At 44.6% G+C, this 19,138-nt stretch overlaps 1 protein-coding gene across 1 annotated transcript in view; it reads right to left on the reverse strand.

Moving 5' to 3' along the window:
• The window catches only part of CCDC162P (coiled-coil domain containing 162), a 176,857-nt gene that overhangs the window by 6,683 nt on the left and 151,036 nt on the right, over positions 1-19,138 (reverse strand). Inside the window, exons 38-45 of the mRNA XM_027057133.2 lie at positions 18,812-18,921; positions 11,021-11,170; positions 10,075-10,128; positions 9,036-9,203; positions 7,024-7,176; positions 6,112-6,243; positions 5,121-5,273; positions 3,227-3,436 (exon numbers count right to left, since the gene is read on the reverse strand). Coding sequence (XP_026912934.1) covers positions 3,227-3,436; positions 5,121-5,273; positions 6,112-6,243; positions 7,024-7,176; positions 9,036-9,203; positions 10,075-10,128; positions 11,021-11,170; positions 18,812-18,921 — 1,130 coding nt within the window. The remainder of the gene's footprint in view (positions 1-3,226; positions 3,437-5,120; positions 5,274-6,111; positions 6,244-7,023; positions 7,177-9,035; positions 9,204-10,074; positions 10,129-11,020; positions 11,171-18,811; positions 18,922-19,138) is intronic.

Raw genomic sequence — 19,138 nt, forward strand, 5'->3', positions numbered from 1 at the left:
CTGAGCACCATCTCCCTGGCCTTATATAAGGCCCATACTCAGAGGCGAGCTTTTGTTTTTAATGTTTTTTATTTACTTTGAGAGAGAGAGAGAGAGAGAGAGAGAGAGAATGAGAGCATGAGTCGGGGAGGGGCAGAGAGAGGGAGAAAGAGAATCCCAAGTAGTCTCCACGCTGTCAGCATGTTCAGTCCCGCTAACAGTGAGATCATGACCTGAACACAGATCAAGAGCTGAACGCTCTACCGACCGAGCCATCCAGGTGCCCCAGAGAGGTGATCTTTGTGTTTATCTGGGTGGCTCTCTGCTAGCACAGCTGACCCACGTGGCCAGATCCAAGGTGCTCCTCATCTGTATAGACAGGAGGTGTCTTTTCTTTTGAAGTTTATTTTTATTTATATACATATAAATGGATATAGATTATAAAAAGTAATTGAATTATAAAAATTATTCAAAAGTATAAAAAAGCAATATGATTCTAATGATATCATAAAATTATAAAGTATAAAAAGGTAATAATTGTAAAAAAGTCAGAATAGTAGGGTGGATCTTAATAGTGCTCCCCCATTCATGTCCACCTGGAACGTCAAAATGTGACCTGACTTAGAAATAGTCGTTGCAGATGTAATTAAGTTATGACGAAGTCATACTGGATTAAGAGTGGGCCTTACGTACAATGACTGATGCTTTTATACGAGGAAAGGGTACAGACACACAGAGGGACACATAGGGAGAAGGCCATCGGATGAGGAAGGCAGACATTGGAGTGCTGTAGCCACCAGCCAAGGAATGTCAAGGACTACAGGCAGCCACCACAAGCCAGAAGAGAGGCATAGAACAGACTCTTCCTCAGAGCCCCCGGGAAGAGCCAACATCTTGATTTCAGGCTTCTGGACTCCTGAACTGTGAGAGAATAAATCTCTGTTGTATTAAGCCATCTGGTTTGTGGCAATTTGTTACAGTAGCCCCAGCAAGCTAATCCACAGGCTAATCTCAAAAATTCAGCACACTCTTGTCTGCATAGACCCAACCAGAAGGCCTGTGAGGTTTTGACGCTATAACCTACAGCTCATCCTACAAAAGTTAAAGGGGCAGTTTCTTGTGCGTGCAGGATGCTCTCAAGTGTACTGTAACTGTCAGTAGAAGATCAGATCCCCAGAGTTAGGAAAACTTCCTAATACAAATTAGGCCCAAGGTGCCTCTATGCACTGCAGGGATTGGTGTAGGCTCCTCGATCCCCATGGACAGGAACCATATCAAGACTTATCAAACTATATCAAACCATATCAAGAAAAACATTATCAAGACCTCTGAGCCAGGCTGGGGCTAAACCAATTGGAAAAATATTAACAAAGGAAGGAAACATGCTTAGTAAGGACCTTGTGTTGTGTTAGGACCTTAAAAAGGACCCCACCCCACATCACAGGTGTGCCCGAGATCCCACAACCAATCCAGGTCAGTCTGTTTCCAAAAGTGTTCACCTTCATATTCCCAGCCAAAAGACATATAGTCAATATTTATCAAGAGCTGTGTATTAGTTTCTGATCTTAGTGCTTCATCTGAATTACCTTAATCCTCCTAAAAATCTCGTGAAATGAGTATATCGTTCTCCACTGTACCAACGAGAAGACTACAGCACATAGAGACCACAGATCTAGCCTAAAGTTACGCGGTGGAAGGCCCTGGGGTGTGAATCAGGAAGTCTGACTCTAGAGCGTCCCCAGGAACGGGAGGTAGGCAAGGACATTCATGCTCTCCAAGGTCAGAGAGTCAAAATCTGCCCTCGGACTTGGAGGTTGGAGATGGACTAAAGAAGTCACCGTAGGTCCTAGGGGCTCTTGCTGGCTGAAGGTGGATTGCTAGTTGGTGAGAAGTGAGACCATAAGCCCAGGGGACAGGAGCTGCCAGCAGAGGTGGAGGGCGGTTTAGAAACAGCCAGTGATCGTTTTTACATATATACACTAAAGACATGTATTTGTTGAGAGAAGCCTCAAAATGTTTTTGACTGCTTTTAGAATCTCTGCCGTTAGACAAAAATTAGCTATTAACTAGAGAGATGAACTCCTTATTTTTGTGCTGGTTTCTGGAAAAGCCTAATTTGAAAGATAAATATGTGACACCAAATGTTTCTAAGGATTCAAGTCATATTTTCGTTTATTTTTCATGAAATAAATGTGAAATTCTAATTTTTCTTTTATTCTACAGCTACTCATTTTCTCTCCATTTCTCCAAAAATATTTTCTCTAGCATTGCCTCAATTCAATTTTTAGCCTTTTTAAAATTTTGTCCTTTGTTTTTGCAGACTTCTCCCCATTGATCTCCTCCTTGAAACACTTGGCCAATGATTTAATTTTTTTTTAATTTTTTAAATGTTTTTATTTATTTTTGAGAGAGAGAGAGTGGGAGAGGGGCAGAGAGAGAGGGAGACACAGAATCTGAAGCAGGCTTCAGGCTCTGAGTTGTCAGGACAAAGCCCCACATGGGACTTGAACTCACGAGCTGTGAGATCATGACCTGAGACGAAGTCAGATGCTTAACCAACTGAGCCACCCAGGCGCCCCGGCCAATCATTTAATTTAACTTTCCAACTTCTCTTTCCTAATATCTCTGGTGAATGAAGTGATTTATTCCTTCAGTGAATACATGAGAAGTGCCTGCTCTGGAAGGTGCTATTTCTTTTGCCTTCTGTATTGGATTACATTCTGTGCTCTCCTGTGTTGGAACCTGCATTAATCCACATCCACATCTATCGTTTCCTCCTCTTTTTTTGTTTGTTTTTTTCTTTTCTTGCTGTAGGGGTATATTTAACAAAAATATATTGTGTCTGGAAATCACTTTTGCCTTTCCTTTTTGTCTCTAAATTTCCAGAAACACCTTGACTAAAATCCTCTTATAATAGCTTCCATAATGCTTGCTGCTTTTCCAGTTCACCGTTGGAATTTTCTAAAGGATTCCCTAGCTCAGAAATTGTAGCCAGATGGAAACATGTTTCCCACATGGGTTCTAAAGGTGCCAAGATTCTGGGCCTTGAGGCAGTCAAACCGTCCTCTCTCACCATAGGCAACCTGAGCATCACCCAACATGGGCAGAAATATTTCCGTTTTCCTGTGGGCCTAGAAATGACAAAGGTGGAGGACACCAGAGGCAGGGAGAATGCCAGAAGAATGCCAGCTCTGGCTGGTGCACCCCGATTGGCTTTCGAGTGGCTGCTACCTCCCCCGGGAGTTACCTGTCGGAGTTCTGTCTGAGTTCTCTTCTGCTGAAGCCGGCCCAGTTTCGAAGCCCTCTCTGCCTCTTCAGTAAGGAGCTGCAGGTGCTGGTCCTTTTGCCGCACATCTTCCAAGAGCTTCTCCATGCCGGAGGCCTTCATTAGATCCAGCTGCTGCCTGTGGCGAGCTTCCTCGGTCACTCTGTGTTGCAGCTCTCTCAGCAATCGAGCCTGTGGCAGGAAAAGGCCAAAGGAAACGAAGAAGGCAGAGTCTTTCTTCTCACCAAAAGGTGGGGAAGAAGTTGCCCAGCACAATAGCCAACCCCTCCAGTAGGGCCCAGGGGCGCAACTCTGTGGAATATTCCCGGGCTCAGGGTAATAGAGGCTGGCCTTTCTGTTTGGGCTAGCAGGCAGCAAGACTACCAGGACCTAGGCCAGCTTGGCCTGGACTGTAAGCCCTGAGGCAACAGTCAGGGGGAGCACAAAGGAAACAAAGAGCAAAAGCCAGGCAAGTGGTAATGCCACTGTACAGGTCAAGAAATTGGGTCTTTTAATGCCCAAACTTGATGATAGTATGTATGTTACTTAACTTATTAACCACATAGTTATATCCACCACAAACTACATTTGCCTTGTCATTGAGCATTTATCATGACATAGCAGGGAAGGGTTTGCCTGGGGAGAAAGGAGTGATGTAATACAAAGCAGGGAGTGGAGAAGGGAGGTTCTAATCTTGCCTCTGTTTTGACTTCCAAAATAGCTTTGGGGAAGCCAGGTTCCAGATGGTTAATGAAGGAAAAGCGTAGTGATAATTTGGTTCTGTTTTGAAATTTTTCTAATCAGTAGCACCATAAGTACCAGATGTCCAATCCTCAATTATAATACTAATACTAATAATATTTGTATGGTGATGTTACAGTTTACATAATTATACTCCATTCTTCACCTGGTGCACAATAACAGAGGATGTCAGGTCGAAAAGGAACAAATTATATGTCATGTTTTAAATATGCCCAGCTTTCCCAGACTCTTATTTAAACTCAACTCTTGTCTCTCTAAACCTAGGGTCTTTCTGGGGGCACCTGGGGGGCTCAGCCAGTTAAGCATCTGACTCTTGGTTTCAGCTCAGGTCGTGATCTCACAGTTCGTGGATTTGAGCCCTGCATCAGGCTCTGTGCTGACAGCAGGGAGCCTGCTTGGGATTCTCTCTCTCTCTCTCTCTCTCTCTCTCTCTCTCTCTCTCTCTCTCCTCTTTCTCTCTCAATAAACAAATAAACTTAAAAAAAGATACAAAACTGTTAAAATAAATAAAAATAAAACTAAACCTAGGGTCTTTCTGCTTCATTCATGCTTGGAGAGTTAGCCCAGTTATTAGAGCTTAAACTTGGAAACACCTTCATTTTGGTGCCCACCCCTTATTGAGCAGCAGTGACTTCTGAAATTATGACTTAGTATGGGTGGGTCATCAGGAAAGAATGCAAGACTCTGTTTGGGGAATAATGCTGATGGCTAGGCCACACTCCACGTGCAGAAGGTCACTATCGATGGAAAGCGTGCTTGGAGATGAAAGGACTGGGCTAAAGGCAGAGACCTACATCCCAAGATGCCCTCTAGGCAAAAAGATCCTCTGAGAAACACATACACATACACACCGAAGAACGATCTTTTGTGTAAGGGTAGTATTTCACCATCTTAGCCAACTTTTGGCCACTCTCCTTGGTGTCTAGGGCTAGAAGGGAAGTAGAAGCGAAGCTGAGGTCTGGGCCATCTTTCTCTGGCAGTGCCTCCTGCTTGGCCTCAGCTGTGGAGTCCCGGTGACTGCTGCAGGAGGCAGGGTGCTGCTTCCAGGGCCACAGTCAGCTTTGCAGAGTGAGCTCAAAGGGAGGGAGGAAGAGGGGTTCTGGTGTTCAGATACCTGGTTATCCTGCTGCTTGCGCATCCTGGTGTTGGCGGCCTGAGCCCCGGCCAGGGCCTGCCGTAGCACCCCTAACTGCTGATGAAATAAAACCGCTTCTCGTTCTGCCATCAGCTTGATGCTCAAACACTCTTTTTTACTTTGCATGGCTTCCTGTGAACACCCCCAAACACAGTAAGATAGGAAATAAGTTTCCTTTCCATAGTTTTCATTTGAGAAGAGTCTCTAAACCACTTCATTATCCATCATTTTTAAAAACTTCCGGTAGAGGGGTACTTGGGTGGCTCAGTTGGCTCAGGCATGATCTCACGGTTTGTGAGTTCGAGCCTCAGGTCAGGCTCACTGTTGTCATTGTCCGAGCCCACTTCAGATCCTCTGTCTCCCTCTCTCTCTGCCCCTCCCTGACTCATGTTCTTGTTCTCTGTCTCTCTTAAAAATAAATAAACATTAAAAAAAAAAAAAACCACTTCTGGTAGAAAGAAGCTCTGGTCGCCTTCTCTGTGTCCTCACTGAAGAACAGTGTGGCAGAGCAAATAGGGACTTTCAGAAACACTAAGTGAAAGTTTCCAAACCACTATTTCTATGTGCTTTGGTTCCAATTTGCCTTGAAGCTGATTTTCCACTTATTTTGTTACTCCATTTTCCTCAGATAATCATGTCTGAAAACTCAAAGATTTACGGTGTTTGGATGAAGCTGCCTCAAACCCTTGGTGATGTCCTCCCTCCATTTTTCCCCTTTTCTCATGCTAGACTCTCTGTTCTCCCATTTGCTTCTTTGCCATTGGCTTCTGGCTCTTTCCTATTTCTCTGGGGGCTCTGACATTCAGTCACTTCCCTGGAAAACTCCCCGACTGTCGACTGTCAGATCCGTTAAGATGGTTGGTCTTGCCAACACCAGGGCAAGACCAGCCCCCCAGGTCAGCCAGCCCCCCACCTTGTCAGTCACTCCCTGATGTGCGGGGTGGGCGGGCCTCCCTCTCCTAACACTCACCTTCTCTGCCCTGTTCAGCTGGCCCTGGAAGCGAGCCCGCTGCACAGCCAACCTCCAGTGGCCCAGGCTCCTCACTTTGCACACCAGGGCAGACAGGCGGCAGTTGTCTTGCTCCAAGGCGCGCAGCTGCTCCTGCTGAGAAAGGCTTACTTTCAGAAAACTCTGCCCCCATGGGAAGGGCACAGATTCTAACATCAGATACAGGCCTTGGGGCACCTGGGTGGCTCAGCCTTTTTTTTTTTGTTTTTTCTGATGTTTATTTATTTATTTTGAAAGAGAGTGAGAGTGCAAGTGGGGGAGGGGCAGAGAGAGGAGAGAGAGAATCCTACGTGGGCTCCACACTGTCAGTGCAGAGCCCTGGGGTGGGGTGGAGAGGCTTGATATCACAAACTGTGAGATCATGACCTGACTGGAAATGTGGAAATCAAGAGTCGAAGAGTCGGGTGCTTAACCGACTGAGACACCCAGGCACCCCAAGCGTCTGACTCTTGGTTTTGGCTCAGGTCATGATCTCACAGTCTGTGAGTTTGAGCCCCGTGTCAGGCTCTGTGCTGGCAGTGAAGAGCCTGCCTGGGATTCTCTCTCCCTCTCTCTCTGCCCCTCCCCCACTCACATATTTTTTTCTCTCTCTGTCTCTGTCTCTCTGTCTCTCTCTGTCTCTGTCTCTCTCTCTCTCTCTCACACACACACACACACACACACACACACACACACTAAATAAAAACTTCAAAAAGAAAAAAAAACGTGCCTTCCAGAAGATAACACAAGTGTGCTGTGAGCCCTGATGCCCTTTTAAAATGTCTGATGCAATGCTTTCTCAGGGAAACCAGACTGGAATGCATACAGAGTGAGCGGTAGGGTCAGATGCTGAGATGAAATGCTGATATCCTATTGCTAAATGAAATCACGTACTTTGGCTGGGTTTTCTTTCATTCCTTCATCAGGTCTGGCAGAGCCCCATTTTTTCTTTAGGGCCTTCATATTGTCAATCCCTTCTGTTCTTACTTCGCCAATGAGCTCACACACTTTCTGGATCAAATTCATCTGATTCTCATCCAGTTTTTCCTGCAAATTGCAGACTCAAGTTCAGGAAGGACAGTAGAGGAAGAGTCATTTTGCCTTCTAAAAGCTAACTTTCAGAAATGATTTCACATGAAAAAAAAATCATCCACCCAATTATTCTATCAGGTATTATCTGGAAGTCTCCCTATCAGCCCCCTTTACTATTGTCTTCAGTCCACAGGGCTTCATCAGATAGACCCTACATGTCTTAGAGCCTAAGTTACCAGATGCCAAGTTAAGTTGAATGGATAGAAGAGTGGAAGGTCACAGGTGGAAAACTGAGTCACTCCTCCTCCTCTAAAGGGTTACTTGAGAATTTGAACCTAGGGGTTTTTGCAATCAGGTTGACTCAGCAGAATCTGACCAGATAAAACACTATATAGATGAGCCACTAATGAGGAACTACATTAAAAATACAGTAGAGGAAGGAATCAGGCTGGCTACTTTCCCATTTCGGTTTTAGCAGAAGTCTCATTATGAAATAGTCTGTTCTGAATGGCTTGTGGATAACAGCTTTTGGTGGAACAGCTTGATCATTGCTAAGTACAACTACAGACCCAGCATCCTCCAGTGAAGGGTAGAGTTGGGTGTCCTCTCATCTCTGAACCAATTTCCTGGAGAGGAAAGCAGGAAGATAGTGCCCAGCTGGGCAGCCATGGCAGGAAGTCTGGCTCCTGGCCACACAGAGAAAGCTTCCCCACCTACTTAAGAGTCTGGGGTAGAACAGAGAGTCTCTGCTTCAGGTGGCCTGCAGAACTAGGTTAGCCTGGGAGAAGTAGAGAATCCACTTTCTGTCTAGGAATCTGGCATAAGTTAAAAAAAAAATTAAGAAATTTTTCAATAATTTCATACCTGGAAGATGACTTAGCAATTCCAGACTTCACTGTCTGTTCTCCTGCAATACCAGGCCCAATGCGTTTTGGTTTCGATTCTTTAATATTTGTAAGCACTTGTGTTTTATGGACCCTTCATAAGTGAGGAGGAATCTCTGGTCCTCTCTGGAATGACCATGCCAAGGCAGAGCTCTGGTGAAAGCTCCTGTCAATGTAACAACTTCAGGGACCCAGAATCCTCCAGGAGAGACAGCGAAGTAAGGACCCACTGGGGGCTGGCTCTGGGAAACATCCAATAGCAAGAGAGGGGGCGGGTTTGTAGTGAAATTCACAATTTTGGGACAGCTGGACCAGGCTCTGTGATGGCCCATTTTAGGCATGGGGCCTCCATCTTATAGCTCTTCAGACATCATAAGAAAGTGACAGGCTTCTACAGTGCCGTGGGCACACAGGCACCCCATTGCTCCTTTTCTGGATGGACCTTCACTTATAGGTCAGCAGCTGCCCGACACTGGACGTGAGAGAAAGACTGGTGGGCATTTGAAGGCCAGAAAAAAATCACTGACAGCTAATTCAAATTCTGAATCTGTCCAGTGAGCTTTCAGGAGGTGCCAGTTGCTACCTACACCAGGGTCTGTCCTGGCTTAGGGCACTGCACTCTCCTGCTTGGATGGTCACACTCAGTAGACAAACAGTGATATTAACCATTGGGGGTTTTGGAGAAGACACCCCCCACCTGTCCTTCACAGCAATCAGATGGCAACAATGGCCCTTGGCAGCAGAGTGAGGAAAACAGCAAATAACTAAATTACCTAAAATTTAGTGTCTATCGTGGTAAAATAATGAGAACCCATCGCTGACCCCCTCTCTGAAGTGAACACTCAGAGCCAGAGAATTCTTGGGCCCAACAGGCTCTGGTTACCACAAAGCCCATTCTGTCATTGTGACCACTCTGTGTTCAGTGGCTGTGGAGGTCATTAACACTTGGCTCCCACAGGACTGTCCAGACGTCCGACACAGGTCACTTACTTTTATGTCTAAACATGTCATAAACAGAGCCTGAACTAATGCTTCATATTCTTCTTGGACTTCTTTTCTAATCTTCTCTTTGAGATTCAGATTTTCTTCTTCCAAATCTGTGAGTCGAGCTCTCAGAGCAGTGATTTCCATGATCATATTATGACTGAGCTCTGCAACCTAACAGCACAAATATTGTTTAATGGAAAATAACTCAAAAATTCCAAACTGTCACTACAAAATAGTTCTTTGCATATCAGCGTCGAATTTGCTCTTCTACCTTGAAGCTGATGAAAGAGGTGAACATCCTGTTGTACAAATATGGGTGGCAGAATTGAAGGTTGGTTTATGGGTCTCAGAACAGTGCCAGACATATAATAGGTATTCAATAAATGGTTGCCTATTATATGAGGGCATATATATAAGTGTTCCCAGAAGAGGCACATTTAAGCACTTTAAAAAAAAAATTTTTTTAACGTTTATTTATTTTTGGAACAGAGAGAGACAGAGCATGAACGGGGGAGGGGCAGAGAGAGAGGGAGACACAGAATCGGAAGCAGGCTCCAGGCTCTGAGCCATCAGCCCAGAGCCCGACGCGGGGCTCGAACTCACGGACTGCAAGATCGTGACCTGAGCTGAAGTCGGACGCTTAACTGACTGAGCCACCCAGGCACCCCTTTAAGCACTTTTTAATCGGATAAAATACTTCCGCTCTCTTGGTCTCCATTTGCAAATTGGCCTTTCTTGACACCTCAGCCTCAATACCTCTTGTTTGGGGGAAAAGTCCTCTGCCCCAACCCAAAAAATAGCAAGAAAAATATAAGTCAAAGCAATACAAAAAACAACAACCACCAAAAAGCTAAGAAAAAGAAAGCCCTTATTGCTTAAAAAGTGAAAACACACTCCTTAGGTGTTTCTGCAGTGGATCTTCATTGATGGGACTTCTACAGGGCACAAGAAAATAATGCTAGGAAGTTTCCTGTCTTCCTACTGCTGAGATTGTGGATCTGTGAGGTGGAGAAGAGAAACTTTTTGGTAATAACTAACCTACCTGACCAGCATTGTCTTCAGGAGGACCCGAACCTCTTCGTATAAGATCTAATTCCTGAAGAGGAGAAAAGAATGTACAACCAAACTCAACCATTTGTTCTTCCAACCATGGCTCAGTTCAGGACACCATGCTCCAGACACCTCCCATTTGTGTTAATGGAGCTTCATTTTGAGCTCCTTAAGCTCCACCTGGAGTCAGGACTGTGCTTGTGGTCCCATCGGATTTTAGGATGCCCAACATGAGATCTAAAGGCAGCATGAACTTCCAGGTGTCCACACTAATGCAGAAGACTTGGCTATGTGGATAAGCCAAACTGGGGGTGAGGCCAAGACTCGTTTGATATTTGAATGCTTCATTTGATTTTTTTTTTTTCAGGCTTTTGCACTTTTCTTAGGTGAAAAGTAAAATTACACCAAACCTCTGAAGCAATCCATTTTAAAACGGTGTGCAATTAGGACAGGAGAAGTGACCCTTGGATCCCACCAGTAGGATCTCATTTTAAGGAAGTCTCATTAATGAGACCCATGAAGTGCATCCTGAAGACAGAGTTTATTCAAGGATCCTGGCTTCTAGGCTAGACCATGGACAGCACAAGGTACTTTGGGGTTGCTTAGGTGGGAAGGTCAGTTATGCATTTTCCCTGGGGGAGGGAAGGGGGTGCGGGGGTGGGGTGGCGACCTGCTCCTTTGTCGCTAACTTTTTATATTCTCCACTAGACACCTCCAAAGCACACAACCCAGTGTTTCTGAGCCATCACTCTTGCAGCTGATAATACCAGAGCCCAAGAAAATGAGCCAGTGAGAAGAGACATTGGAGAGTACCAATCATTCTCAGTTCTTGCATAAGAACACCTCCCCTACCCTCTGTTCTATTCTCTTTGGAGTAACTCCCAGGCTTTCCTATCCACACCTTCCCCATCACACTTCCTGTCTCTCTGGGAACGTACTTGTTCTTTCTGGCAGAGCTTCTGCCTAGCATGCTCCAACACATGCTCATAATACATGGAGTAGCTCTCGAAGTTGCTGCGTTCTCTTGCCATCACATCACAACCCAGGGAAAGGAGGCAGGCCTCAAGGTGCTCTTTCCTGAAAGTGATCTGAAAAGGAAGGGGCATCATTCATAGCAGCTCCAGCAGGACAGCCTCACTGTGCCAGGGCTCATGGCACACGTTGCCTTGGCTCACAGACCCATGTCTAGTTCTCCTCCATAGAAAACATGGGCTCTACCCTTCCAAGTCTCTCTTTCAAGTCTGCTCTTAGTATTTGCAGGGCGGGGACAAGAGTACAAATGGAGGCCCACCTGCCACATACCTAAGTATTCTAGATGCTTAAAGGTTGGAAATCAAACTAACAAACTATTAATTCTCCTACTTTGAAAAATAGATCTTCAAAATTGTTTGGAAGGTCAGGCTTGGACGTCTGTGTTCTATGCTGAAATGTGGTGATGTGGAGTGAGCTGGTCACCAACCTAGAGTTTACAGCATGACACCCTTCTCTTTCTACCTCTGGCTTCACGTCATACTGTAGAGGGCCCTCACATGCATGTAAATGGACAGTCAGCTGTCTATGCCTCTACACAGCCACCCTTGACTACTCCTTAGGCCAGGGTATGCACACTGGCAGTAAGGTCCACTCTCCCTCTGGGGAGCAGGATCTGGGGACTTTCCAGGGAGAATTCCAGGGTCCCAGGTACCTGAAGTGTGGTCTAGAAGGAGGGCCAGGGATCTGAGTGGGCATGTCCCCTTGGCTGTGGGTATTTCTCACCCTGTGAGGAAGAGTGAAAGGAGAAAAACCAGAGGGGCTCTCTGAAGTATGAGCACCTGGCAGGGACCCCTCTAGCTCTGACTGAAGGGTCATACTGCTCATTCTCTTGGCAGTCCCATTTCTTCCCCTTTCTCTAAGAAATTGGGCATCCTTTTGAAGAGATAACCATTAAGGAACAGAAGAAGAGTCCACCCATCCAAGGCAAGGTTAGATTTAATCTGTGGAGAGAAATGGGAACCAATATGTAGAAGATATGACCAACCTACCTTGACTAGGGCCTGCATGTCTATGAGTGTTTTTGTGTGTCTCTATGTGTCTGTATCAGTGAGTGCATCTGTGTGCATTTAAGAATATGATTGTGCGCCTGTGTCTGTATGCATTAGTGTATATGTGTATGTGTATCTATGTCTCTCATGTATGTCTCTGTGAATGTCTGTATATATCTCTGTGTCTATGTGTGACCCTTTGTGTGTATCACTGAGTGTGTCTGTGTGTGTATCTGGGGGTCTTTGGGGGCCCAATCCAAGACCCAGCCTGCAGGCTTACATGAGCTTTATCTGTGATACTTCAGGGTCACGAGGGCTCCAGGCTTAGTGGCAGTCTGCCACAGAAGCTAAGCTGTCCTTCTGGGGTGAGTCCTGTGGCCCAGTGAGCCCCAGTTCATGGTCCTATCAGTGCAACCTCAGTGTCCCCACTGACTTTCAGAGAAAGCACAGCCAGGCTTTGTCAAGGCAAGTTATTGAGGCAAAGTAGCAGAGATGGAAAATAGTGATAAAATGCAGTACTGATGGAGGGAAACAGCCTGCTCACCACTGCTGATGGCAAGGGTGATCAATGTGGCATTCTGGAGGGCAGACTAGCTGTATCTGTGAAAAGATTTTATTTATTTATTTATTTATTATTTTTTTTTTAAATTTTTTTTCAACGTTTTTTATTTATTTTTGGGACAGAGAGAGACAGAGCATGAATGGGGGAGGGGCAGAGAGAGAGGGAGACACAGAATCGGAAACAGGCTCCAGGCTCCAAGCCATCAGCCCAGAGCCTGACGCAGGGCTCGAACTCACGGACCGCGAGATCGTGACCTGGCTGAAGTCGGACGCTTAACCGACTGCGCCACCCAGGCGCCCCTGTATCTGTGAAAAGATTTTAAAATGTTCATGCCCTTTGGCTCAGTAATTCCTCTTCTAGAACTTTATCTTTAGGGGATGATAAAAGTGATACACAAAAATATATGTAAACAGATGTCCTTGATCTTTCTAACAGAAGAGAGAAATGGCAACAACCAAAAGTGACTAATAAAGGGAAACAGGTTGAATATTTTTCATCCATCTGTACAATGAAATATCAAACCGCCACCAAAAATTATGCTGTGGACATATGTTTATTGACAGAGGAACATGTTGATAACATGTACTCAAGTGAAAAAAAAGTACACTACAATAAAAGGGCATATAGAATAATCTAACTTGGCTTAAAAAATGTTGATGAATGAAAAAAAAACTATAAATGAAGTTTGGAAGGAAATATGCCAAAATACTAATAGTAGTTATCAATGAGGGTAAGCTAATGAGTGTATTTTCTAATATATCATATTTCTATTTTCTAATATAATCATAACATGTTTATATAATGAAGATAATTATATATAAAATGTACAAATAAACAAAATGTATAAGCTAATGAAAAGATAGTACAGCTTTTGTAAAGATCATGATCCACAGCAGCTTGGCAAGGCACACTGAAGAGATGCAGAATGGAAACAGTGGATGAACACCTCTGCTCATGGGGGATTTCATGAGCAGGGCCAGGCAGTCAGAGGACACATAGCCTCCCTCTCTCATTCTCTGGGGCTTCCTCAAGGGGCCCCTTTTAGTGGAGTAGGATTTGGGGCAATCTAACCTGCTCTGGAAAGTGATCAGTAAGACAGTTGGATTTAGCTTCTGACACCAAGGCAAAGGGAATCAGGATTTGATGGCCCTTGACTTCTTTATGGTGAAAAGGTCAAGGCTATGTGAACTTAGTAACGACAAAGGAAATACTTCCCAGACAAAGTATGATGAAAGCCCGAAACGTTGAGACATTGCGAAACCACATTAAAGGCCATCAAGGCTGGTGACCCTTTCCAGGTGGCCTGGACCCAGTGCTTGGAATCGGCCACAGTGACTCACCCCTTGCTGTCCTGGACAGCAGTGTCTGGATCCGACTGTGCCAGCCAGGCCTCCAACGGCTTTTTAGCAGGGCAAACACTTCTCAAACTAATGTCATTATAGCCACCATAGTAGATATAGGATCCCAAACAAACAGAAATGCAGACTTGAACCACAATGGCCCTCTACCATTCCCTCTTAGCCAGTGTGATATTTTACCTAGTAAGGGTGAGGCACCTCTGGGTGAGTCTCTGTGTTACACCACAGAGGTAGGAATGGCCAGGAGCCCCCTTGGGTATCCCTGGAGGCCAGAGAAATTGTGTTGCTTCCTTCCCTCAGTGGTTCTGTTGGGGCCTCAGGAGATTGAGCTGAAAGATCAACTCAAGGGGATGATGCATAGAGGGTGAGTGTGAAGGCAAGGAGAGGGGATAAGGGCCCAGCCAGAGCATTTGCAGTGGGGACATGGAGTGGGGAGCAAGTCTGAGGTGGGGCAGACAGGAAACTGTTATTGACAGGTGACAGAGAGTTGCAGGGAGACTCCTAAGCTCCTAGGAGTCTCTCTCTCCAAGTGAACTTTGATTTTGCAGACTTACTCAGCCTTCCAGAGGCAGCCTTTGGAGCTGCCTGAACAGCATCTGTTGTGGGACTACAGCCTGTGTGGCTTCTATTGACATAATTTTTCTATGAACCCTACGCGGGGCTCAAATTCACCAACTGTAAGATCATGACCTGATCTGATGTGGGACACTCAACCTACTGAGCCACCCAGGTGCCCCCAGAGCAATTTGTTTCTTAAAAGCTGTTCTGCAGCCACTCTTGCCTTCCTAGGTCACTAAATGCCAGCTCTGTGCCAAAATGCAGCATGAAGTGGGTTCATCTGCCAACTTCCCCTTCAAGGCAGGCCCCTGGCTTCCATAAAAACTACAGAGTGAAAATCATGTTCTCCAGTGGCCTGATTCCTTCACCAACAGTTAAATCTGAGCTATGATGAATGGCACTGGCTGGAAAAGCACCAGATTGCCCCATAGACTGATCTAGAGAGCCAGCCTGGGGTGAAGCATGGCAGGTGCTAGGCCTTGTTATGGCAAAAGTCTGGCTCTGCTGGAAGCAAATTGCCCTTCTGTGGTTTGCTTCTTCTTGAAGCCCCTCATAATTCATCTAGTATCTATCAGGCACATACAAGGTGTTTTGATGATGTTTATAAAACCCACCTCTGCTGACAAGATGCTTCAATGATTTCCCACTGACTCTAGGATAACATCCAAACTCCTAAGGATTGCCTACAATGTCATTCAGCAACTGGCCCTGCCCACTTTTTCAGTGTCCTCTTTTGAACTCTGCTATACTCCCTTCTTAGATTGCTCTGCCTTCCTTCTTCAACCCCTCTTCATCTGGCCAACTCTTATTTGTGCCTTAAGACTTGGCCCAAACAACACCTCCTCCAGGAAGTCTTCCCCATTTCTTCCCTACCTGCTAGCTGGGTTATATCCCCTGTGTATGCCTTTTTCAAAGCATTTAACATGAAGTGCCTTTTCTTGACACTCCTGGGTCACGTGGTTCCATAAGTTCCTTGAGGGCAAGAACTGTACCTTTTGCCTTTAATCTAACAAAGTGCCTAGAAAAAAATAGGAGATCTATAAATACTTGCTAAATGAGTGAATGACTTTTGACATATGAATGGAGATGGTTCTGGAATCCACACAACAGACTATTATAGTTCTGATTTGCCATAAGGGTCAGTCTCTAACTTCAGGTCGGTGTGTTTAGTATGACATTTGAGCAAGATGTTAGAACTGATGGTGAAAGGCTGTTTTTCTAGAATTTGGGGAAGGAAGCAAAGATCACTAGAGGCCAATATGGACTCAAGAAAAATCAGGTCAGATTAACCTTTCCTCAGAAAATATATAGCACTTGAAGTGTAACTGGATTTCAGCAGGACATCTAAAAGGTTTCTCCACTGGACCTTGTGGACCAGTGGAGAACACAGGCTGGGTGACAGTACAACTGGATGGGCTTCTGACCACTGAAAGACTGTGTCCAAAGAGTGTGGTCAGCCTGAAGGGGACCATAGGGGGTAGCACAAGGATTGGGACCTGTCCTGGCATACACGGTTAGTAATGACTTGAATGAGAATACTGAGGGCAGGCTGACAAGAACCTGGGAGAGGGAGAGAGTGCTGAATGATAAAAATCCAGATTTTTAAGGATTTTAAGAAGTTCACCGTGGACCAAGTTGAACAAGACCAAGGCTAATAATATGGCAGCAGCAGGATGCCTGAAGGCAATATGGGCTTCAGGTGACTGTCAGCCTAATAAGTCATCTGTGACATGGCTCCCAATACCAGGCACACTCATGGGCATTAATCAAAGGACACACAGGACAAGTGCACTCTTTGCCGGTCAGACAATCTTGAACTTAGAGGGGACTGACCAGGATGGTAGAGTTGCTCATATAAAGTGATCAAAGGAAAGGAAGGCAGTTTAGTCTGAAGAAGAGAAGGCTGGGCTCAGGTCCTCAATGTATGCATGTGCGGTCTGTACTTGGTACAGAAGCACCCAGGTTAGGGAGGAGCGCGGCGCCTGCTCTCTTTCCTAGTCCATGTGCCCTGGCTTGGACTGCACCCGTCTGGAGGAAGGGGTGACTATTTGTAATCCACCGCGCAGAGGTGCACCTGTCTGGGTTTGTGCTACTAGAGCAGGCCCCTCATTGTAATTGTACGGAGGCTTCACACATGCCAGCAGTGGCAGTAATTGAGCTTCTCTGACTGACCTGCCTTTAGATATCCAAAGGCTTGTTGTGAGGGGTCAGAACCATGATCTGTGGTGTTCCAGGGACAGAAGTAGGATCCACGATGGAGGTGGTGGAAGGCCAAATCCAGCTCAGTAAAAGCTGCTTGAAATATGAGCTGCCAGGAATGGCTGGGGATAGGGGGTGGGCTTGGAAGAGAGTGAGTTCCCTGTCTTTGCAGATCATTCAGAAAAGGCTAGAAGTCCACCAGGCATAGAATTTGGAGGGGTCTAACGTCCTGGCGTCTCATTATTCCAAGACACTGGCAGGCAGGTACCAACCTGATCAGTGTGCCTTGAGTTTCAGTCACACCTGATATGGGTTTGTCCTAATACTCTCATTTCTTTCCTAGATGACCCCATCTTCAGTGTTGGAGTAAAGTGTATGCATAGGAGGGGAGCAGATCTTGAGCTGCAACCTTTTTGTTTGTTTTTATTGTAGTAAAATATATGTAACGTAAAATTTGCCATTTAAACCATTTCTTTTTGTAAGTAGGCTCCACACCCAGCATGGAGCCCAATGTGAGGCTTGAACTCACAACCCTGATATCATGGCCTGAGCTGAAATCAAGAGTCAAACGCTTAACCAACTGAGCCATCCAGGCGCCCCCATTTAAACTATTTTTCAGTGTAAAGTCCAGTGGTATTCACACTGTTGCACAATCGATTTCTAGAACTGTCTTCAGCTTGCAAAACTGAAATTCTTATACCCACTGAACACCAACTCCCCATTCGCCCTCCCCCCAGCTCCTAACAACCACCATTCTACTTTCTGTCTCCATGAATTTGACTACTGTGGGTGCCTCATATAAGTGGAATCGTGCAGAATTTATGCTTTTGTGACTGGCTTTTTTCACTGAGCATAAGGTCTTCAAGGTGCATCCATGATGAAGCATGTGTCAGGGTTGCCTTCCTTTTTTTAAAGGAGAGGCACAACAGTCTGTGCTTCAAACACGTTTCTGAGCATGCCCTGCCCTAATCACCTCTGTATCTCTGGTTGAGAATCTCTGAGCTGCAGAGACCAAAAGGGACCACTTCACCCATTCATCAGAATACACAGTACTACATTTGGGTATCATTGAAAGCTTAAATGAAATACATGTAAATAAATCATTAAGCTCTGAGGAAAAATGTATCCCCAACCAAGCTAGTGAATTCTCTGTCTCGTAATTAAAAACTGAAGTGTTGTTAATAAAATTACGGGGAATATTTGAAGAACTTAGAAAAATATAAATTTGAGGGAAATGTTTTAAAAAATTAGGTATGTTTTGCTAAATCAGGTTTTTAAAGAAATGGTTGAATTTCAAAGGCAACTGGATTTGTTTCTACCTAATGTACTTATGTTTAATTTGTTAATGATCCTAAAAGCTCTGCTATGGCCAAATATCCACATACACTCTCTTATCTTGCCTTTTCAGCACTATTTAGGAATAGTCAAGAGTAAACAGTTGAAAACTTTAAGGACTGTGTGTATGTATATTGTATGTATTAAGTACATTTTATTGTTAAATATATATTTTATAGACTTGTTATGGATTCAAATAGATATATACCAAAAATTGTTGAAACTGGTTTGCTTTGTGGAGAGGAAACGGGATGGTGGAGTAAGGAGGGTTGGAAATGTTACCTTTCTGTTGTTTTTTTTTTGTATTGTACATTTTAAAAATGTTTTCCAGTTAGTGGAATTATTGGCTATTTTAGTTTCTCTCTTTTAAGTTTTGAATATTAAAAAATCAATGCAGGAAATGTTGCTAAAACAACTCATTCATCAACAAACTCCAAGGTTACTTTAAAAAGTTGGCTGAATCTGAAATTAATCAACATGCATATTCGAATTTCTCTCTTCTAATTTATTAGAAATCAGTCTTTTCCCAAAATTAAAATTATAACAAGTGATTGCTACTTTAAGCCTGAGTGTTCATATATTCATTCTAAGGGAATAAGGGAAGCATTGGGAAATGGGTCAAGGGGAAAGTCTTCTTTGCTTGGGTTAATGTTACAAAAAAAATACACTCCAAAATGACTAACTTTCAATACATACCTCTAGTCCACCATCCTGGTAATTTTCCATTAATCTCTGTACAAATTTTTCAACTATTTGTGGTCTGATAACTGAAAAGTTTTCTTTCATGACATGGTGCTTCCAAAGGTCTAGGGGGAGAAACGTAATGATGCTAGTATCATGAAACACTGAACAATGATTAATGGCATTACACTGGACACAAGAAGCTGTTATTTCCAAATCCACAAAACTTAACGGGTGAGGAGGGGGGAGGGGAGGAAGTGGCTGAGGACACAGGGTCCTCCAGAACATAGGAATAAGGAAGATCTACAACAAGAGTCCTAATGAAAAGATTTGGAAAAGTAT

The sequence above is a fragment of the Acinonyx jubatus genome, chromosome B2 (genome assembly GCF_027475565.1).
Source record: "Acinonyx jubatus isolate Ajub_Pintada_27869175 chromosome B2, VMU_Ajub_asm_v1.0, whole genome shotgun sequence".
NCBI classification, from domain to species: Eukaryota; Metazoa; Chordata; class Mammalia; order Carnivora; family Felidae; genus Acinonyx; species Acinonyx jubatus.